Raw genomic sequence first — 24,131 nt, forward strand, 5'->3', positions numbered from 1 at the left:
TAAAGCTACCTCTTAAGTCCAGGCACCTAGATTGAGAACTAGCCTCGAAAGGTTCGTTAAAGTCACGTTTTTCTTGCTGAAGTATGATTAGAACGGTCTCATTTTCGTTTATTCTCTTTGGTTAAATCATGTCTTGTGAAGCGTGTAAAGGCGGAACCGCATGGCGCGATTTCAGGCGCGATTGACGCGCGGATGGTGGGACACGCGCGTAACTTTGACGCGTGCCCAGCATGATCCGTCACGAAATCGCGCCGCCGCGTGCTGCTGCTCGGAGTAGAAAAAAACGCGTCGCGCGGCGCGTCCACCAATCAGAGTTCAGGTAAGTCACGTGGCCTTTGGTCACGTGGCATTTTGGGGTTTTTCTTGCCACCAGATGGCCCTACTCTCTGCGCATCTCGACGGAACCTCCTAGGAGCACTTTTTTTTTTTTCTCGGCAGAACTGGCGCGCGCGTCAAAGAAAACGCGTGCTACCGTGATTTCGTTCGCGCATCGCGTTGGTTCGCGAATCGTTTTCACCTAAAATGGACAAAGCAACCTTCAACATGGCCCTAATAAATTAAGTGGACAAGCGTGGCGTCTCATCGCTTATGCTGGCTAGACAATTTGCTAATAATATTACCTGTGTATGGTACTCGCTCTCTTCTCAACCATGCAGGCCGCACCCACATATACCTTCTGACCCGCATTTTTTCTTGCATCAGTATCAGCATCTCCCTTAATAGCAGCAATCGCCTCTTCTGCTCGGTAGTAAGCTGCCGACACTCCTTTTTATATGTGAAGTTGTAAACAAGCAGTGGCCTCTCAGCATGCGGAAGGCACATAGTCGCAGTTTCGCACATAATATTGCTGCTTGAAATTAAGCTTGATAAATACGCTTCCCAAAAAAATGTTGCTGTCTAATTACACTAAGATTATTTTTATTGTAGTGTTCTGTAAGTTTAACGGCATATTATATATGCGGTAACAGAGAAAATGCATGTCGTTGAGAGTTATGTTGTCTGGCGACCCAGAAAACGTGGCGCGATAGCGCCGCTCCTTCTTTCCGTGCGGATGCTCGCGCGCCGACGGCAACGCGGGCGTCTGCCGCGCGTCTCGTTTTTCGCTCGCGAAAAACGCGACATGCGGTTCCAGCTTAACACGTTTATGTGCGTAGTAGTGCTCCTGTAAATTCAGTAAAACTGGAAATAAACGGGAAATAAGCCCGAGAATTTGTCTTGCATTTGCTGTCTGAGCGGCTGAGTCTCGGTGTGGTTCTACCAGACGCACGCTGTGAACAGGAAACTGCTGCAGACCCTTCTGTGGAATCTAGGCCCTTACCGAGACGTTGAGCGACGTTGGAGAACACTCACATAGTTTCGTGCTAAAGAGAGCGGTGCGAATAGAGACGACTGCCAGCCCCGACCTGCCTCATCCCTCTGGCGAGCGGATGTCGTGCGCTGCCCATCGGCATCTCCTTCGGCGCGGGACAGACTGTTTCGGTTCACTTTGCGCGACAATGAATGGAACGAATCCCAAACTCCTGGGACACTGCGTGTACAACCCTCACGCTCGTCAACATTAACACACCTGTCCGTCGTGTGTGTGCGAGTGTGTGGGTCGGCGCATTTTCTCCGCCCTCGCGTGAAGGTGCACGCACGCTGAACGTTCTTTTTTTTCATTCTTCTTTGGAGCACACCGCTAACCCGTAGCGATTTATGAAACTTCCTTTATTAGATTTTTTTTGCCACTTCGTCTTCACTGCGGAACCCTCTCCGATGGTCAATCTGCTTGGAGCTCCAAGCAAGCGCTTCCCTTAAGAAGATGTAGAAAAGGGACGACCGGTGGGCGTTCCACTCTCGCTTTCTTTGTCTTTTCACCTATGTGTTTGAGAGGTACTACGTGTCGTAATTGAAAAAGGTGTGTTGAGTATAGCGTTTCTCTTTAAAGGAACATTCACCCATTTCAGCAACACAACCTTCGTGCACAAAGGTGCAAGCAGCTGATCTCTACGAGGAAGGGAAATGAATATGAAACAAATTTATATTTCAATTCAAATGATGCGCTCTTTTGCGGTCCCAGTATAAAACAAGTAACCTAAATGTTTTAGGAAAGCTAAGATAGAAATAGAGAAAATACCCCGCGCTGTTTTTATGTTGCGGCGACGTTAATTTATGCTGATCTACAGCAACAGAGAAATCAGTGACCGGTATTGATACTTCGTAGGTATTCTAATCTCAAGCTCCGCGGCAATTGAACCATTTGGTGCGCCATCAGACAATGTGGTGTCTTCACTCACGGAAGGTGCATGTATGTCATTGTGTACGTTAGGAATAACTTTGCTTGGTGTGAAGACGCGTAGGCCAGCACGGTCTAAAAATTCGGAAACAAATCCAGGGTCCCGTGACTGACAATCCTAGTAAATAACGTAAGCTACCTCTATCAGGTCGTGTAGCCATCGCGTGCTTTCACAAGCGGCCTGAAATATCCTGCGTTGCGGACCATAGTGTTAAAGTGAATGTTAACAGTTAAGGTGACAAAAATAATGCGCTCACCATAACTACTTTTGTGCTTGTTCTTACCTGAGTCTGGCATCTAGCACGGCCTGCGAATGCGTCCCCATCGGTGCAGTGCAGCAAGGGTGCCATCCGCTGAGCGAAGTGTGCTGCACAAAGCAACGCAGGTACGAGTCGCTCCACAACGGCCCAGCCGACTCGCACGCTGGCAGGGCAGCGTCCCAAATGGCCACGTTGCCATTCTTCATAGCTTGAGTTTCTAATGCCTGCACGGCGATCTTGGCGCCTGAAAGCATGCGCAAGTAAAAACCAAATAACATGAATCACGCAGCCAGAGGCAAGTCGCCAATGTTGGAGCTGGCGAAGCGCTACTGTGCACAAATAAAACGCTAACAACGCCATGGACTGTGAATCTCTGGCCGGAGGCAAGATGAACGCAGTCGACCAATGACGTCGTATACATGCGTGAGCGTCTAATTTCTGTGCAGTTTGCGCTGATTCCAAATCTATCGCAACATGACTGCTATTTTATTGTTATGTGCTCGTTTTGCTTCCTCGCAGACTAATAAGTACTACGTACTTTGTTTGTCCCATTTCGATGTTCATTTGTTGTCCCATTTGGAAAAATACAACAGTGCGCACTGGATGGCTATAAGTAGCGACAATCATCAGGACAGTTTTAGAAACAACGTCGAATTGGCGTGCGTTTGCGTCAGCCGCTACAACTCAAAAGCATATTTTACAAAACGTAATCCATCTTCCAAGAAAACCAAACGTTTTCACCCCGCGCATACAACTTAATTTGCAAGCGCTACAAAAGAAATAGAAGATACCGTCACTGATATTTACATCTAGCCATGCCACCTTAACTGCAGTTCATGGTTGTAATGTTGAAAGGTTGGACACTAATAATGTAACAGAACCACATTGCCCCTAGCACTGTACGCAAGTCGTGCGCTGTTTTGACATGTAGTACGTGAACGCACTACATGTCATTGACTGGAAGGTGACTTGCCTGTCAGATGCGGTCGAGATCGCCGCGTTGATGCTGTGCAGAGCTGAGAACTGCTGGCACATATCTTTCCAAAGAAAACGCCATTTTTGTTGCTTCGTGGGGGCTAGGTAAATGGACGCTCTAGATAGGTGGTTAGCGTCGAAATTTTTACGATCTGAGTTATAGACCACAGTGACCTAGAACTACTGGAGTCACCGGCTTCAAGAAACGAGGTGATCTCCTGGGCCTTTCAGGTTGGTGAGCTAGCGCAGAGTGTTATGATCACGCACTCGCTTAAACAGCTTGCCCTGTAGGTATGTGCAAATGTGATAGCCCAAACGATAGTGAGGTACTCTTTCTCTGCCATTCGATAGTGCCTTCAACTTGCGACCGAAGCTTGCTGAAACAAGCCCGACTCACTCCAGACCGTTTTTATTTTGAACCAGAACTTCGCCATGTTCTACGCCGCTTACATGTATTTTGGTCTCGCTGTTAGTGGTGTGGTCAATTCGAGAAAGTATATGTTTTGACTACAAGCATCATTGAAGTTTCCGAAACGTGTTTTGATGAGGCTTCACGGACGTGAACGGCAGGTCTGCTTTCCTAAGGCGTGGGAGGGGCCTGGTGATCTGCAAGACATTTCGCACAAAATGTCTCTATTATACATTCTGCGCCAATACATGGTGATGGCTTCTTCAGTGGGTTGTACAGTATGTCGGGTGGGTGTGGACTTTTGAGCGTCTGAGTGCATGGCGTCAATGCTGCGTGACCGAGGTCGTGTGAACTTAAGATAGACAAAACGGCACTTCTCTCATCCTGACGACCTAATCACTTCGAGGAAGGCAGGTTAATTCCGAAGGTGCTCGTCAAAGAAATCAGTAAAACACACGTCGTCATTCATGAACACGACCACAGTCTGCCATTTCAGCCCTGCGAGCATAGTGTCCATAACTCACTAGGATGTCGGTGTCCCCTAAGATCGCTCAACGGCACCGCCCAAAAGTAGAAAAAGTATAGTCCTACAGGCGTGGTAAACATGGTCTTTAGCTATCCCTTTCGTCGAGTTTGTTTAGCGAGTAGCCGTTCTTCAAGTGCATAGATAGAGAGTGCGCGACATTGCAGAGTCCATCAGGCACATCATCGATTCTTCACAGTAAGCGGACGTATTTTAAGGCTAGAGAGGCGCGAATAAGCGAAATAAATCTATCGGTTGCCGCCTTCCCAGCGACCATGACAAGGATAGCCAGAACTCTTTGGCAGGTAGATAACGTCGTCTTCGAACTATCTGTTAGTCTTCAGTGTGGATAAAGTCCCGTTCACGTGCTGATACATAGTACAGGCTGCAGTGAATTGGTCGCATTTAACTGTTAGTCTTCAGTGTGGATGAAGTCCCGTTCGCGTGCTGATACATAGAAGAGGGTGCAGTGAATTGGTTGCATTTAACTGTCGGTGGGGATGACGGGCTTCGCGATAGGTGTCTACCAGATATTAGATTTCGAAAGCATTCGACATGCTGTTCAAGAAAGTAATATCGTCCTTTTCTCTGGTTTAGCAAGGAGGAGTGGACGTTGTATTCTGATTCACGTGCATGTGCAAAGGTCGTGCTCATTCTCAAGGCGTTTTCCAGAAACTCGACTACACTACACATACTGAGGTACGTTAGTCACCAGGGAGGCGGACCACATGCTCTGACTTATGTTTGATGGCCAACAAACAGTTGTGTATCATAGCGACATTATCACCTGTGCGATAGTTGACATCATTTCCAACGGAACTCACGGGGCTCAAGTATTACGGGATGCCCTCTTTCTTTTATTGCAATAAAGCATGCCCTTAAAGCATAAATTTTGATGGGTATATGTGTATTATATGTGTGCTGTGAGACCTGTGTATAATACAATCATAATTGGTTGTGACACTGTAGGTGAGGCCGGCTTGCAGAGGAGATGCGATTTGTGAGCCTGGACATGTCCATATTAGGTGGTACCCATCTGCCTTCCTCATTACTAATGAGCAGTATTGACACGCAGTACCCAGTGGTAAATGCGACCAGTTCCACGTTGAAATCACAGCGGATGTAAGGGCCAACCTGGCTTGAAGCCTCGTAAGCACAACTTCCTGCGGCCAAGTAAGCTGAAGGGGGAGGGAGCAGACACGATGGAATTAGAGTGCGTGTGTCCTACCGGAAAAAAATTTTTACGGTATCACGGTGAACTAAGGGGTTCAATTTGGACGGGAATAGACGGAAGATATCGGTTAGGAGAGCAGTGTGCCTGCTGGTCAGCAGCAAAGTTGTGAGGGCTTGCAGCCTGGCCTTGAAGCCAGTGTATTTTGACAGAAGTAGCTATTTTGCTATTCATAGTGTGAATCGCAGGCTCCAATCGCCTTGTAAACATTCATGCGTTCTTGAATAGCCGCTAAAGACTCAGTGAAGATATCTATATGTTTAATTCTAGGCAAGTTGAATGTGGCATCTTGCAAAGCGTCGACGATGGTTTGAAGTTCCATTACTAGAGCGCTGGCTTTCGTAGAATGGAGGGAACCGCTAATGAATTTATGCGTAGTACTGCGAAATAATGTCCTCCCGCCGTGCGTTAGGATAGCAGCATCCGTATAGACATTGCAGGTATTAGCACATAATGTATCGATGATACTGAGTTCGTCAATATTAATTGTCGTATCACTGTGTAGTAACATCCTTGGCTTATTAGTTGTGATGTCAGCGAATTCCGTGGGACGTATTCCGTAGGGCGGATTGTCAATCCAAGACCGGCGTTTAAAGTAAGCATGCAATGTAGCGACATGCGCAATAAGTTGCTTTTGATTTCACATGCTTTTACACCTTGCAAAATTAGCTCTCAAATCGTGTTGAGCTGGGAATGTTCCGGTAAGGTTGGTATCAGGGTGATGCAGGGTAGTACTGTGATTCCGCGCATAGAATCGCGGTAAATTGTCTCCAACTGTGCAAAAGTCAGCCGTTGAAGTTGTGTCTGATAAAAAGTTTGTGGCGGCATAACTGCACATGTCTTTTGTCGAGCTACGTTAGTACGAGCTCCCATTGAATTTGTTGCAATGCGACGAATAGGTTTAAGTGTTTTTGTCGAACTCTGTCTTTTTTTACGGAGCGAGTGTGCACCGCCGCCGGAACGGTGTATATGAAGACGCAGTATGCAGTCTTCAGAAGCCTCAGGGATTGTCACTGTGGCGCGTCCAAATGCAAAAGTGTGCTGCGTGATCCTTTTGCGTCCTGCCTTGTTGGCCACCATGACATAGGTTGATTTCTGGGCGGAAATATTGAGCCCTGCTTGGCGAGCGTAGTTGCGCAGAACATCAAGGGCGTCTTGAAGCTGCTGAGTTTGTCTAGAGATATCCTTAAGCACAGGCCACAAAGTGACATCATCTGCATAGATTAAAAAGCTTAACGTTTGGAATCCGGTGAAGGTACCAGGTTAGAAGTATTAGAGGAACCTTGAAGAAAAGAGGAACCATAAACCGATCGTTGTGGGACTCGTCTGTTCAATGTAAAGCACACTTTTTGCCATCCATCTGCTGTAGTCGTGAAGGTGCGTTCCTGAAGAAATGAGTAGAAAAATCTCATGGCCGGCGGTAGAAGTCCCAGTTACATGAGGTTGGTAATAATGGTTTCATGGTTTTTATTCTCAAAAGCTTTCGTTATGTCCGTTGCTGCTACCATACTCACTTGGTCGCCCAAAATTATGAGAGAGGCACAGTACAGAAAATGTTTCCCCACCGGCAATGATTATTTTGTCGACAAGGTTAAATACATTTACCATAAGTCAGTGACTTCGCCGTTATTGTTACAAAACGTTTATTCCCAGCTTGATGTCATGAGAACACTTGTGGAGTACAATGAAGCACACCGGGTAATTTAGGGCATGTATCATCCACCTCACAGTAGAATATACTGTCGGTGTTCTAATGTGACCGCGTGCCTCGCATCTTTGAAGGACGTCCACCATGGTGGCCACCATCCTCATTTGCGCTACAAATCGTCTGTTAAACACTGAGTAGCCAGCCCCAAGCCCCAATATTCACAAGAGCGGTCACCGTAGGAACGCCGATGGTGACATGTCTTGCCGCTCGAAATGACAAGGATATACTTGGCGTGTTTCCCAAGCTGCGACAGTTTCACCAGCGCCAGCTAGACGAAGGCTGGGACCAGCGCAAGCTATTGAATGGCACGGTAGAAGCTCCACTTGAGACCACACCAACCACCGAATTGTGTGGAAGTGATAACGACCACCACGGAGAGGCTCTTCAAATCGCTGGGAGCCTACCGCGACGAAGAGCCCGCGTTAACTTACCTAGAGCCCACGTTAACATTAACTACTGGCGTGGGAAGAGGGTTAACGCCCATTCGCCACAGCTTCCTCGTTGCATCTTATGCGGGGGCGATAATGCAACATCATGGGTGGAGTGCTGCGAACACATCGAGCATTCTCATTTGGCGGGACAAAGTGTTGAATTAGTTAGTCTAGCGACTTCGAAAAAGCGACGGCATAAAGAAAGGTTCACTGACGATTACTATACTCCCTAATGCGAAATTTGAGCGCAGCTCGATACGTATTTTTATTTCGCGTGCCGATATTTTGTGTTATGTAGGTTTATATTAGAAAGAGAAAGTTGTGAGTTGCGCGCTTTTTTTTTCCATACAGCCGACGCGCGCTACTCTGGCGCCGTATTGTACCCATCGTCGCCGTACAGCCAGACTTGCACAGCGCAACGCTTTCTTCTCATGCTTCCGTTCCACCTATGACGAGAGCGGCACTTCTTTGTGGGAAAATAGTGCCACCATTGCCAGCGGCGACAAGACGAAGGGAGCCTCACATGAACCTTTAGGCGTAGCCGCTCGCAATCACCCCTTGCAGGAGCTGTGATCACGTCAGCCTCGGTGATATCGCGGGCTGACCTCGGCAGCTGACGCCGAGGACGAGCGTAGCGCTCCCAATCTCAATACCCCCTTCCCCCAAAGTTGGAAGCGCAGATGAGATCGCCTACGCGGTGGCGGATGCGGATGCCGAGGCCACCTGCAACTGAGCGCATGCGCAGTCAGTTTCCCTTCCCCTCTTCCTCTACTTCCTTCCTCGCACGCTCTTCTTTCATCTACCGCTGTGTTCCGCGTTCGCTTTTATCTTTCACATTTGCTTGTTCGCTTGATTGTGAGGTATAATACCGCAGAACACGCCGACGCTCACCGCAGGAGCGTGGGCTTAAGAGCTGTGCTCTAAAACGGATCTTGGGTTTGTTTGTCGTGTGTGCTGGGACAGGTAGTGTCATCAGACGTGTATTGTGCTAAGACGTGTAGTGTGATCAGGTTAGGTCATGACTTGCGACATTTGTGTAGATAGTTGCACTAGCCTGGCAAAAGTGGCGCCAGTGTACCGAAGCCCTGGTGCAGAAAATACGCGGTGTGGGCTTTTCATCTCAGGTTCCGTTGCGAGGAGCGGCCCTTTCAGCACTTCGGGGACCATCATGTGGAGACGGGCTGTTGGCGACGAAGTAGCTTGGCGTGGCAGCTTGCCGATGCATTCCAACTGTAGCTTTCGCAATCGCAGCGTCTTCTACATGAACACTGCTTCAAACTCTGCGGCTTACTTCACGCAGTTGTGGGTCAGTCGAGTGGAAACTTGTTCCTTGCCGTCCAGTATATGGTACTGCAAATGTTATTGTTCGTCATGTTATAGACGCGGTGAAACAGCTTTGCATTTCTTCCACGAACAGAGTGACGAAATCATTAATGAGTTTTTGAACATGAAAGTTCTGTAAGCATTATGAAGGGTAGGCAATAAGGCTTTCACTCGTTCCCTTCGAAGAATGCAGGCTAAACGTCCCTGATAATCGGGTCCTGGATATATTGCTTATGGTCAAGATCGTTTTACGCAATCCATGATCGATGCGGCGTACCGTATCAATAGGGGTGAGAATTTGGTGCATAGGTTTCTCTGGCTTCTCCGGTTGTTTCATGCATTGAAGTATGAAGTAGCTTCTTAAGCTGCGTCTACGGCAGGAACATTACTTGGGCTGAGATCGCGGTTCTTGACGGACGTACGTAAGAGCTTATTTTTGTACTGCAGCACTTTTATAACGATAGTTACACCCTAGTGCCCCTGTGCGCAATAAGGAATTCGTGATAGGTTAAAATTTCCATTTTATGTCAATGTTGTACCCTATTGTATGCTGCCCGAGGCACAAGCTTCTTCAATTCACTTAGTATGTGGCTGTTTTTTTATGAAGGCCATAGAACGACAGAACTCTTAGACGAAATAGAAATAATTTTACTTAGTAAATATTTCTGATGAGAACTGACTTCTCACAGGGTCAATTTACCATTGAACAGAAGTTGTTCACAGGAAAGCATAATATGTCTCCGGAGCTCAATATACAGCAGGCTATCACCACTCTGGTTAAAGAGCGGCAGTCATGGCACACCTAGACACTGACACCAGGTTTCATTTTTCTCAACTGAACCTTTATTGTCCTAACGAGGGAGTGAATAAATCTTTCGCTGTAACGTAGGGCGCCCTAATATTGCGTGGATTTCATGTTACATAAGGAAGCGTTCACAGTGGCATGCTTGTTGCGCATTGGTGAGCACAGATATCAATATGAACGAGATCGATAGGCAGTGCCCGGACCGATTATAGAGCAACCATATTATGTTGACGGTATTACAATCTACTCACGGCAAATTTACTTAACAGCTTTCGAAAGCATTAGGTTGTCACCGGCAGTGTTGTTGTAACGGCCAAATTAAATGTGCTAATTTACAGGAAGACACTTTTGTTTGCTTTGGAAGCAAATAACACTGCCTCCTTGACAGCTGTTTCTTACTTGACTGGCTGACAAGAGGCGAAAAGCGCGCAGGAGCGGAGTAAGTTTCGGTGGGTCCGAGCTAGCGCAGTAAAAAAATGTAAGCTGATGAAGAGGGCTGTGCCAGATTTCGCAATCACCCCTTCCTATTGCTTAGCTTGTGGTACCTGGTCGAAAATCACTGTTGCGTGCCGCGGAGGGTTAGAAATGCTTCTCAAACGGATCCTCAGCCATGAGTTGGCATAGAGATGTCGTATACGTGGCGAAAGGGTTCAAAAATGTTATACTCCCATGCAAAATTACTTCCTACACGTAGAGAAATCTATTCGTCCCGGCAGCTATGAGTAGGCAGCGTCATAACGAACGATGGGCAGCCATGTTCTGTTCTTTTCAAAAGGGGGCATGTTCAGGCTTTAAAAAAGAAGTTTTTTGTTGTCATAATAATGTATCTTTAGTGCATACACGCCACATTGATGCAGTGAGTTTTTTTTGCGATGTAGCGTGACAGACAGGTGAAATGGATGCAACTCAAGGAAGCTTGACGAATAGGGGACGAGCTAATGGTACAGGAGGCCTACAATCGCAAATAATTATTTTATTTTGTTGAGCCTAGTCATGCATAACCAGGTTGTATACTTCACATGACATGAGAAAATTATTGTTTTTTTTAATTTCCAGAACACACAAGCGAAGTGGTGGTAACCCTAAAAAGTATTGTTGTAATTGTGGATGGCTAATAGCCGTAATGGTATAGAAACAGATTGGAAAATCTTAACGTTATAGCGCCTCAGGTTGTATTCCTGCACGCTAGCGTAGTATCTAAACGTTTATTTTAATAATTTACCCCATGACGGCGCAGAAACTTTGACCAAGAAACTGTTGCACACCTAGAAGTAGCTGACAATAGACAAATTGCAATAAGTGGCCCAGAGAGCGCAGTAGCCGGGCAAGGCAGGACAGACGCCTCCTGTTACTGGACCATTTGAGAAGCTGCGTAATAGTAAATATTGCCGTCATGTGTCCCTTATTCACTGTTCATAATATCCTACTCCTTTATTTGTTGCCGTGAGACGGGGATCAGGGGCGTGCGTTAATTTGATTCAACGCCGAAGGTCCTACGTGTATACTGTATGCGAATCAACTGAATCCCTCGTCAGCCCGCCTAACGTAGAATCACTGGTTCTATTAGTTCATCTAGTACCTTGGTTTGCAGCTCATATGAATATATAGGCGTGTAGTGTTCTAAAGTTGAAGAAATATATTCGATGACTCACCTTCGACTAATGCGTCAAGGTCCGTTATATTTGTAAGAAATCGAGGGTCAATAATGGGATATTCTTCAGGATCAGTGCTTTTCAGTCGAATGTAACCGGATGATTTTGGGCGCAAAAGTAATGGCACAATCATTAATACATTTTCCCCTTGCTTCAGCTTGTAGTAAGTTTCATAAATCTGAAAATTGTCATAAATGAAATCACTAAACTAGTAGCAAAATATGTTATTCTATTACAATTTATTCATAGCTCGATCATATTATTTATGCACAACGTGATTCCCGGAGTACTGTATATGCACAAGTTCGCTAAGTGAAACGAAGACGCATGGCACAAAAATATCTTTCGACAGATCGCTATTATTGACAGTATAATATGCCACAAGCACATATTCAATTATATCACCCTTATTTGCTATTCGTGCAAAGACACTATACCGGAAAACAAGGAACGAGCACTGACATGCGCATTCCTGACAGGTTTGAAATGATCAAACCTGTCAGCGTTTCGTCGAGCGAGGCACACCCTCCAAGCCTGCGCGCATTACCATCATCGATATCGGCAACAGTTCTATGCGGGTTGCATGCCACGGAAAAGACACTGCCCGACACTGCGCGGCCACACTATAGGCGCGCAGTTCATTCATCGTTGGGCAAAAGTTGTCGCTGCTGTTCCAACAAGCCTCTTCGGTAATGCATTTACGTTTGTTATGTTCCGGAGGAATCAACTTGCCTATGTTAATATTCCTTGTTGGGATCCGTCACTTGGTGCTCCCATCCATTTGTACTAACTGGGAAAACGTAGATGAGCCGTCGTTGACATAGATGTTACATGAATCACTGAAGTCCCCTTAAAGTATTCTACCCGAACCATCTAAATAAAACAATATTAAACAAAGAATACTGGGCTTTATGTGCCAAAAGCACGAAGTAATTATGAGGAACGTCGCATTTTTCTCACCTATGGTTCTGTGACGTGCACCCCATGCGCGATACACGTGCGTTTTTGTATTTCTCCCGCACCAAAATGCGGGCGCCTCGGTCGGTATTCAATATCTTGCCGTGGCGCTTCGCAGCACAACGCTAAAGAAATCGATATGAAGACTGTAGTAATAAACAAGCACAAAATATATATTCAACCTGGCGTCTGCTGTACGTGATTATGGATCCTCCCTGATCAGTACTGCGAACTTAGCCCAACCTAACACTCTTGTACACCTCATCTATTTGTTGTTGTTGTTTTTTCTCGCCTTTACGGCGCACACATTCCGGCCCGCTGAAAATTTCGTTTTTAAGGTATCATCGGAACCAGAGGCCTTATAACCTAAACCTAATGTTAGGCTCTACCTCTGAAAAAGCTGTTGCACACGGCCCATATTTTCCCGGACATTTGGCTGAAAACTAAGTTCGCAGGATTTATTTCTGATATTTTTGTTGGTTTGCTACTTTGAAATCAGTGTAATAAAAAGGTTATACTCTGATAGCGGTCTTAATATCTACCAAGTTAAGCATAGTAAAAAGTACACTTAAGAACTTGATCGCACGAATACTTACAGTAATGAATCGCGAAAGTTGAAGTTTATGCAGAAGAATATTCATTTTGGTGGGCCACGGACACGCTATTCCACGAAGCCGGAAAGCGCATAGTCTTTGTGGGTCGACAGTTCGAACAGATGACGCGGCCGAGTGAACTTACAATAGCTTGTAAACCACCGCACAGACCCTGCAGTTTGCCCACTCGATGCGGTACGTGGATTGCGTACGTAAGAACTCTACATTTCATAAAAAGTACTCGCATGACAGTTATGAGCGCGTAACGGGAATGTGTAAGCGTTAGCTCTGTTGCGGACAAGCATTTTTTTCTCTCGAGTTCAACGAATCGCTTAGGGTCTGACGGGGCTGCTTTCTTAAGAGAATTGACCATCAGGCATGTTTGATAACGTTCTAGCTTAGACTACTAAATCTTCTTCCATGATCCAGTGCTGATCGGCTTTCTTAGTGTACACTTTGTGTAAGTATTTATCAAACAAGCAAGTCGAAGTGGACACACTTTCGTCGTGAAACACGTACATCAACAAACTTTCGGAGTTCGAACAGGCCCATTCCATTCATAACGAAGGAATAATGAAGATGGTATGACAACTATATCAGCCTCGCACCGTGTTCCCAGTTTCCAGGGCACGAGTTCCCAGGATTTATTGAGCAGTTTTATACGGTGAAACGGGGCAACTCCCCTCTGATGATCACGCATAGCACACGTTTCAGACGCGATACGATAGAATAACGATGGTATGACAACGACGTTATGAAGACTACAATGTGATGATGAAGGTATGAAGAGAACTAAATTGCCAAAATAGAATGATGACGAAGGTACCACCGCAATGGCGGCTCGGCGATTTTATGACGACAACGGCATGCTGACTAAGGTGTGATGAGTCTGGATCGACTCATAGAGAATGACAATGTTGAACCACCATGACAGATTGACGACAATGTATTAACGTCAACTGTGTGACGGCGGCGGCATAACGACAATCAGATGAAGAAGCTCCAATGGCGATAATGAAGTGAACACGAAAGGCATCACGACCACATAATGAACATGAATGTATGAACACAACATCAACATGAACACAAACACGACAATGGTGTGACGTAGCTGACGGCGACATGAAGACGATGGCATGCCTTTTCGCCTAATGCTACCGTCAGGTTGATGACAATTTTCACTATCACGGGAATTACGTCGACGACAAGATGATGCGATGACGATGCCAGGAGTATGATGGCGCAATGACTAACGGTGAATTCCAATGGCAGATTCGGAGCCCTTCCGGTATTAGTTTTTCTATTCATTGCGCAGCAAGTATATTCTATTGGAAGATTGAAAGTGTATCTTTCATTGGCACATTTGGAGCCGCTCCACCGCTATCTGCACTCCATGGGGCAGCGCTCAGTACTCCGCAAAAATTGTTGGTGGCTTGACATCAAGCAACAGGAAGTCACTTGATGTCACGCCACCAACAGCCTACCCACCGCTATGGCACGCGCGCCCGCGAACGCGAATCTCGATCTGTCGGAAACGATGAGTGGTGCTTCGCATCGTCAACTTGCGCTTTATTGCTTCCGGAGATCGATAATTCACCTGGCTCAAGTTCTGAATCTACAAGGGTAGACTCAGGCGATGAAGAATCTTCGGAAGCTAGCGTATTCAAGGAAGTTTTCATAATTATGTTTTGGCCATCGGCCAAAAGACCGAAAGTTCCTCGTTTCGTTGGCGACAGGGTTTGTCAGTATTCAGATGAAGAGGTAAAAACGGCTCCTTGTGGCTTATTATTATTATTATTAAACGGCTTGTGGTTCTTATTTACTTTCGTGGATTAATTGCAGCTCCGAAGGCACTTTAGGCCGTCTCGGTGCGTTGCTACCGAACAAATAGCGGCCTTCGCTGCGTTTCTGGTGTTTCCGACACACAATAATGGCGGACAAGAGCAGCCTACTTTCATGCGGTATGACTTCCATCACAGTGCAAGAAGTTAAAAAGAAATGGGAAACTTCTAGACACGACTCGCGGGTGAGTTCAAGACGGAAACGACGAACAACGCGAGGAATGCTGGGCGCTTTCGGCAGCGGTGTGCGTTAGCGCACCTTTCCAGTTGGTCTGGCGGAAGTACTTGTGTTTCAATCACACAGTGTTGCCTTCCGCCGTAGCGGAGTGCTCCGGCACGGAGTTCGTGGGCCAGATCGAATCTTCCATTGGAATTCACTACAAGATTCACCAAAGTGGAATGACGACAAGGGAACTATGACCGCGGAATGATGACAATGGCATGATGGCAATGAAATGAGGATTCAGGAATGAGGACTATACTATGATGACGAGGACTGTTTGACTACGATGGTGCGACAATAATTAACAGACTACTAGGGGTCATTTGAAAGTGCACGACGTAAGCTATCTAATGCGATATGACTCTCAACTCTAGAGTGCTCGCAGAAAGCGCTGTGCGGCCACGAACGTTGTCTGAAATGCAGAGCGCTTGACACCCAAGTGGGACCGCCCACTTAAGTCCGCCTGCTATTTATACGTGTATTACCGTATAATGAAGAATAATTGCTCATGCTCACTTAAGTTCGAGAATGGATAACACTTGCGTCGAGCACGCCATCTTAGGACACGTATATTTGTACATTATACGCGACAAAAGTTGAGAATTTCGACACAGAAGGCGCGTTTCGCCACAAATAATAAGCTGCGAAAAACGGTCTGCGACATGACTATTCGGTGAAAGACGGTCACTGTCTAATTAGCAAAGGCAACGTGCGCGTGATAAATATAATATATACGTGAAACAGGCGCCCACTAGTACATTGACAAGGAACGTTCAAAACAGCCAAGGAATGGAAATGGGCAACAAATAGCTTCCTCAGAAAAAGGGAAATCTGGTGTCTTCCTCGTTAGAACCAACATATCTTTCTGAGGCTTGCCGTAGTGGCGAATTCCAGATTAATTTTAATCACCTGCGGGTTTATAACGAGCCGTCTATAGCGCACGGCACGTGAGCCTTTTTAGACTACGCCCCCATAGATATACAGGCGCCGCGGCCGGGATTGCAACCCTCTCAGCAGCGGAACGTCATAGCCACTGAGCTACATTGGTGGGTCTTGCGCATCCAGTAAGGTCGAAATAAGTATATGGAAAGTAAGCAAAGGATTGCGCGCAGGCAAACATTCTGTCCCAAACGCTATCTGTATTTTTTGTATTCCTTGCCTTTCAGAAAGCTGTTTGCTGCCATAGAAATCCACCTCCCTCTCGGACAGCGCAAACAAATAACTCTTGAGCGAACAAGGACAGGCCTAAAATAAAGAATCTATATAAGACTGCCTGTTGGCCTGCCGTAGCTATGTTGCAGAGAAAGGCGTGCGATGCAAGAAATTGCTGTAAGGCAAGCGGTCGGTGCGTCGCGTACAAGTAATAGCCATTTGGGAAAGAACAGACCGTCCAGTGACACATACAACATAGATCACCCGTTCCAGCCCGCCTTTTATGCTCCGTACTGCAAGAGCGACCTCAGCAAAGGATTACCACTGATAGCAATGCTGTTTTTACTCTCGTCACATTAGTGTAATATTTGAATAGTCTTGAAAAGTGGGAATATTAGCTGGCGCTTGTCTTGTCCAAGAATACAGGCGGTGCGTTGCCTTCAGTATTTCGGTCATGTGACAAGTGCCATAGGCGCGGGAATGAGTGAGCCCGCGATGCTCGGAGATGCAGATTTTTCTAAAACCACTGCTCTTGGCTTGGCGGTTCATGTGAGGATATTTATGTTGCTCTGGCATGCCCACGAAGTGCCCATGCCCTTTCCTTCGTTTTGTGTTGGGTAGTCGCACAAAACTGTGAAAATCGATAGGTGAAGCATGGCTAGACTCAGAGCGCCCAAGTGCTAAGACTCAGGCTAAGGCACGTGAAAAGAAAGAACACCGCCATATCTGCAAGTGAGTTTTACTCCAACGGTTAAAGACTTTACAAAGCCGACACCTTCTACTTCATCAGAAGTCACCAAACGTCATAAAAAAGCGAAATAAACACGAAAAAAACAATAAAACGATTATTATAGGCGACATACTGATCGTTGATGCTAGATACGTCGATGGCGATGTAATTTTCTTCCAAATATCTCATTCGAAAAGGTGGCCTTCTGTTGAGTGGGGTTATGCGTTTACCTACTGCTGAGTCAACATATGGGGTCTAGACGACTCTGCTGTTCGTGGTTGTCTGTGCCTGAACTTTCCTTGTAGCAGCCAAAGTTGTTCTTCGGAGTTGCTGGTCTTCGACTATCAACTGTAGCTTGTAGGCGGGCCCTGTTGTTTAGGCTCGCCAGAGGCCTCTCTCGAGGCTACTGTGGCGCTTTTCATTTTGGTCGCCGCTAGCATCAAGTGGCAACGTGGAACCCATTTGAGTGTTGAGGATGCTACTCTAGTAGCTGTTAATTGAGGGATAGTGCTCGAAAGAGAGTTTAGATGTCATGACGAAGCTCGAGCTCCTCAAGCTAGCGATTCATCAGTTGCTGCTAAGAGCGAAGGTTCTTCGCGAAACGAATATGCGCTCTTGCTAGTTTCGTTGTGGTGCCTTGACATGAAGACTGTTTGGTTAATGCCGCCACAAGGTGAAACACGTGCGCATATTCTTCGGTGTAGATTGCATCGAACAACGAGCCCATGCAGCCTGGAGTACATATGATCGACTACTGGGTAGTGTTGGAGCAGATGTGGCTCACCACATGCTTCCGTTGATAGGTATGGCAGTGGAAACTTCGAGGTGCCACGTTCGAATGAAGCAATGGTGTGAAGCCTAGGGTTCGAAATAAACTTCGTAGAGGAGTTACGTGACTTGAAACCAAGTGGTTGGCCGCGCATCAAGAAGTGGGATTGAATGCGTCGATAGGTTCTCGTAAGACATGTTTGCTATGATGCGTCGAACCCGCATAAAATGGTGACTGATTTCTGGCGATAACATACTGTGCAACATTGTGTTTGAAATTACAGGAGCTTCTTGGAGATCACCCGCTGCAAAATGACTTCGCTCTGTCTGTTCGAAATTGCACAGTTGCACCAGCCGACGTACGTGGCCTTTGCGACGTACCACTGCCGACAGGAAACGTCAACAACCTCCGTTAATGATGCCCAGATTCGTAAATACGACGACCTTTACGCTCAGCTTTGTATGAGAGCACAGTCCTAATTCGACTCTCTCCATGAGTTGGATAATTCAAGGGCCTCGATCATTTTAAATAAATCGCCTGATCAGTATGTGTTTCATTTTGTTCTATCATTACTCATTTTTGTGCGTCAGGCAAAGGCATAACGCTTAACCGGTAACGCACTCATTGAAGTTGCCAACCGTTTCCCGCTTGGACCACGATGCAGCGGTCGTGCGGAGCTCAAAGAGCCAGAACCAGTTCTCTACGGTAACATCGCTCACTGGTGCTTTGTTCTTGAGAATATACAATTGTGGGTAGATCTACCCGTATATGTGGCGCAAGTTGCATTGGGTCTTCAGGCTGTGGCGTTGAGGATTCCCTCGATGACGTGACAGTCAGGAGGCGCGTGCAGTGTGCTCATCTTGGCGCCTTGTGCAGTGTGCAGGCGTAGGTAAACACGGTCGCCCAAATAATAGTTTATTCCTCATCTTCACTGGCTTTGAATAGCCGTCCACCTGTGTACCGTCACGTATATACACCTTAAGTTTCTAGAATTGTTAACATTAAATGAATATTTTAAGCCACTGTAACCACGAATATCTTGCAATTCTTCTAATTGATGTAAAATAAAAAAAATACGGCAGAACCAATCTGAATAACTGTCGGGGGCAATGATATTAGCATTGAAGGGATGATGCGGCACACTGTAATGCCGAAGTCTTGTTTATTTCATATTGGTAGTGGTCCTTATGAAACTCGTTGCTTATCCGGCCACTTTAGCACAGCACTCGCTCACCAAGGTCACCCATGAGCATGACGTCACGACTTCTATTTGACGCAGGCGTAGCGACAACACTGGAATGGCGAACAAGGAATGATGTTAATGGAAGGACAAAAGAACAAACTTGGTATGGCAACAGTGGCCTGACGACAGTAAGATGACAATCCTAAAATGATGACGATGGCATGAACACGACAGCGAGACAACGAACGTATGAGATCAATGGGAGGGCGACGAGTATTTGTCCTCAAGCATATGACGAAGCTGGAATGACGACGATGGCGCGGTCACGATGGGATGAGGACGATGGCATGACAACATAAACATGACAGCTACTTTCTGATGACGAAGCAACGGCGACGATGACACGACAATTGCAGCAAATCCACGCTTGATTGACGCAGAGTGATTACGCTAGAATGACGGAGAAGAAATGACGTTGATAGAGTGACGAAGGCTATAGGACGGGGACAGGACGACAATGGGAATATATTCTGAAGTGATGACAATAGTAGAACGACGGCGTGACGACGGTGGCGTGACGAGGACGTGATGACCAGAACGACGGCGATGGTATGACGAGGACGCAATGATGACAATGGCATGACAGCGGTATGAGGAGAATGGGATGACCATAACTGTAGGACGAGGATGACGAGTCAGATGACGAAGCTGGAGTGGTGGTGATTGGACGGCAATGACTAAAGTATTACCATCAATCTCTGAAGCCTGTACGACGACAATGGCCGCTTCGACGGCATTGGGACGGCCATATGACAATAGATGCATGACAGCAACTGTCTCATGACGACGCAATAAGGACGATGACGTGACAACGGCTGGATAATCATGATTAAATGCCACAGCACGATCACACTAGGACGACGAAGAAATGACGATGTAACCAGCGCAACATTATGAACTAGCCCGGTCTCACTCCTTGCTGCAGCAGAAATTACGTCGACGGAACGACGAAGGCATTCTGATGAAGACGGTAGGATGACAATGGGATGACGTTTCTCAAGTGATAAAGACGGTTAAAGGACGGTGTGACGATGAAGGCATCACAATAATGTTATGTCGAGGGCACTGTGATGATGACGGCTGATGAGAGTGGGATGAAGAAGTTAGAATGAGCATGGATGCACCAACCACATGACGAAGTCGGCATGACAACAAATTCATGACGGCGACTGCATGGCGACGATAGCATGAAACCAGTATGAAAACAATCAGATGACAGCCAGTGTATGGCGACCATAGCATGCCGAGTACTGTATTGTGAAGACTGTATGGCAACGATAGCTTGATGAAGATCGCGTGATGACGACGGCGTGACGACAGTCAGATGACGAATTGAGAGTGACGTCATAGGATGTTCGCGACGGCGATTGACAGCCAGTTCCAGATGACTGCATGACGACACCGCGCGACGAAGACGGCACGACGAGGGTCGAATTACAAAGCTAAAATAATGAAGTTGCAAAGACCGGACAATGGCCAGAACGTCATCATGACCACAAGCGCACACCTATTGGCAGAAGCCGTCAGACAACATCGACCACTATGTCGGCGTAGAACACGTGACGACGACGGAATGACGCGAGTCAGATTACAGAGCTGAAACGACGACAATCGAGTGATTTGGCGACATCGCGGCAACGACCACTTACCTAGCGGGTCAAGCTGGTACACAATTTGGGACACTTGACCGGAGCAAAATGCTAGGTATGCAGGCCCACAACGTCAGAACTGGCCAAATAATGCTACTCGTATTAATAATCCCTCATCTGGGACGAGCAACTGCATGTATTCCTGCGGTTAATAAATAAAGAGTTCTCTTCCCTCCTGTCGTTCTCGGCTTCCGGGTTTGGTGCTTTTGTGATTATAGCTTTTATGTTATAAAAACTATGTCGCCTAAATCTTGTGCGCAGTAGTGCAAGCTCTTGTATATGTGAAGTCGTGCTGTGAAAGTTGACCCTTAAGGTGAAGGACGCGCTGGGCGTTATTCATATTTGACGTTCACTTTAACAATAGGTGCACGGAGGCACACTCCTGTGCCAGCCATAGTTGCCACGGATACCCTTCAGGAATGCTGTTTCTGTTTGGAGAATTTCTTTATCGCTCTATGATACAAAGGAGAAAGCAGATTTTGTGGGAAATATCTGCGAAAGAACACTTTGTTGTATGAGAATGCACTTTCTGTTTCGCTCTCTTTAATACAATGCAGAAAGCCAATTTTGCAGGGAATATCCGTGCAAGCACACTTTATTACGCGTCAATTGGAGTATGTTCATAAAGGTAAATTTAGGGACGCGGCCTAGAGATCACCACCATAGTTACTACCCCATGAAATTATAAAATGACGACTGTGTATTACCTCCAAAATGCCGATATTTTAAGCGTGCATAATGAGTCAAAGTTAAAAGATTTTACATGTGAGACATTTCACTGTAGGAATGCTGAAAACTAGGCAGATGAACGCTTAGATTCCCCTACCAACGTAGAGCGCTGGACCATTGATAAATTTGGACGATTCATTGATGCGAACATACTTCTGTATTATAAGGTAAGCGGAGAATATTGGCTTGTCTTAGCAAAATAGCAAACCTGTCCCTGATTGTTACCACAGCTGCAAAACTCGCGGGACGCAGCGAACGTCCTAGTGGTAGGACATCCGCATGCGGTACTACCGAGTTGAAATCCTGGTACTGCCGCCATGCCACCGCTTGTACTTGCGAGTAGACATGACCCCAGCCTGGTCGTCGGCTTCTTGTTCGAGTTCTCCTCTCGAAGGGGGGCCCTGCAGACACTTCTACGTGCTGGCTTTGAGCGCCCTTTCTCTAAACACACACAGTTTACTGGCAGAGCATATGCAACGGCTGTGGAAAACACAAGAGAGCTGCCGCCATGCACTTACTACTTAAATAGGTACAAGTGTGCTCGCGGTCAAGTGTTCGCTCGTTACGGGACCTAAACCCTTGAAAGAGTGTGTTTTGTCTCCCCAGTCAGAGAGGAGCAAAACAGCACCCGTGACCGCGTCACACCCATGACCGTGTCCTCCTCCTTAAAGAGTAAACTTCACAACATGACTTCACATAAGATAAACAGTAGACTGCACACCTGCGTACAAGATTTAGGTGACATCGTTTATTTTTGTTTGTGTGTGTGCAGTTAGTGTAGCAAACGTCTGCTGTCAGATATGCACAGTAAAGCTCCGAAAATAAACTGCATGCTACGAAGAATGTGTTACTTCAGTGTTTAGGACTGCAAATTATTGCTTCTATAAGGCGGCGCCATATGCTAAAACGGACTCTATAAGCGTTGTCAGCTTGGCTGGAACCTGCAGTTCGGCGGTGGTACACCTATATAACGAGGTTAATCTGTCTGCTCTTGCAGGTGGGACGTGTTCAGCACCTTATCTCTTGTTCTGTGTCTGCGTGTGCACCACAGCCGATTTGAACTGCCCCGTGTGATTACTATTTTTGCTCCGTTTTCTGCTACATACATTACTCAGTGGCTAAGCAGGCACTTGAAGATTTCCGTAGTGAGCTTAAAGAAGAACTCGAGGAGATCATGGCAGCTTTGAACGAGATTACAGAACTTAAGAAGGATGTCGGTGATCGTAAGTGCATAAAAAACGAGCTCGCAGAAGGAGATCGCATCGTGAGAACAGAGAGCTGAGGGCTTATAATGCAAAGCTATCGCAATAGTTGGAATAACTGGAACAGAATCAACGTTCAAACAACATAAGTATTAAAGGCATACCCCACGATGTTGACACACTATCTACGGTAAAGAAAATTGGCCAGCTTATTATTGGAGAGATGTCAAATTCAGATAGAGATACATGTCACAAAGTGCCTACGGCTAGAAATAACCAATTCAACATAGTTGTGCCTTTTGTACGATGCGACAAAAGAAACTATTTCTTGTCCAAAGCAAAGAAAACAAAAATTGCAATGCGAATGCTAGGCCTCAACGTTTCTCGTCCTATGTATGTCATTGAGCATCTAAGTAGAGAAAACAAACAACTGTTGGGAACAGCTATTGAGCAAAAGGAAGAGGTAAATTACAAATTTGTATGGACAGCAGGCGGTAGTCTTTGTCAGAATACACGAAACGTCACCTGTTTTATGCATCTGCAGTGTGCAGGACATTGAAAAAATTGCAAGGTGAAAGTGGTGCGTGATCTATACATCTGCTGTAGAATTCTAGTTTGCATAATGTTCTCATCGTACTCTCGGCAAAAAAAGATATTTCCAACATAATTATTTTAGTGAAACATTTTCAAGCCTATATCATAATAATCAATTGTCCGTCATTAACCTTAACGCTAGAAGTATGCGTAAGAAGGAATATGTCTTACATGAACTATTTGACAAGAAAAAGGGTAAATTGGATGAATTAATGGGTACTGAAACATGGTTAACTAAACATAGCAATCCGCCACACTACCGCGGTTACGATTATTTTGGTCGTATTCGGGCTGCTGGTCGTGGTGGTGGTGTGGCTATGAATTTACTAGAACAATCCTACCATGAAGGGTTACCAGAGTTTTCATGTTGAATGCTTAGCTGTCTGTTTAAAGAAATTTAGAGTTGCTAAGGTCTACAGGCCACCTTCTTCAAATAGACAAAATTTATTACATTTTTTGACAAAATAAGAAATTTCATGTGTGGTTCTAATGTTACATTCATAATAATTGAAGATATGAATAATGCTATGCTGGCGACCGATACATATCCCACAGAACTTGGTAGCATATTCCAGTCTTATGCATGCACAAACCCTATATTATCGAACACTTGCATAAATAATGAAACTCCAACATTGATGGGCCTGTGTATCACAAACGTTCACCCCTCTGTGACATCTTCTGGTATTTTATCATCAGGTATTGGTGATCTAGTTCCTGTCTTTTCTTCTTTATCCGTTGTAAGCAAGAATCGTAAAAACATGCCCACATCAAGCTCTTATCGGGATAACAACTTGCACACGCTGAATACGTTTTGAACACTACTACATGATATAAACGGGGAAGATGTTGTGATG

At 45.9% G+C, this 24,131-nt stretch overlaps 1 protein-coding gene across 1 annotated transcript in view; it reads right to left on the reverse strand.

The window, feature by feature from the left end:
• LOC142570571 (glucose dehydrogenase [FAD, quinone]-like) overlaps positions 1 to 24,131 on the reverse strand; it is a 143,765-nt gene that overhangs the window by 31,127 nt on the left and 88,507 nt on the right. Inside the window, exons 9-10 of the mRNA XM_075678943.1 lie at positions 11,593 to 11,770; positions 2,560 to 2,779 (exon numbers count right to left, since the gene is read on the reverse strand). Coding sequence (XP_075535058.1) covers positions 2,560 to 2,779; positions 11,593 to 11,770 — 398 coding nt within the window. The remainder of the gene's footprint in view (positions 1 to 2,559; positions 2,780 to 11,592; positions 11,771 to 24,131) is intronic.

The sequence above is a fragment of the Dermacentor variabilis genome, chromosome 2, assembly GCF_050947875.1.
Source record: "Dermacentor variabilis isolate Ectoservices chromosome 2, ASM5094787v1, whole genome shotgun sequence".
Lineage (NCBI taxonomy): Eukaryota > Metazoa > Arthropoda > Arachnida > Ixodida > Ixodidae > Dermacentor > Dermacentor variabilis.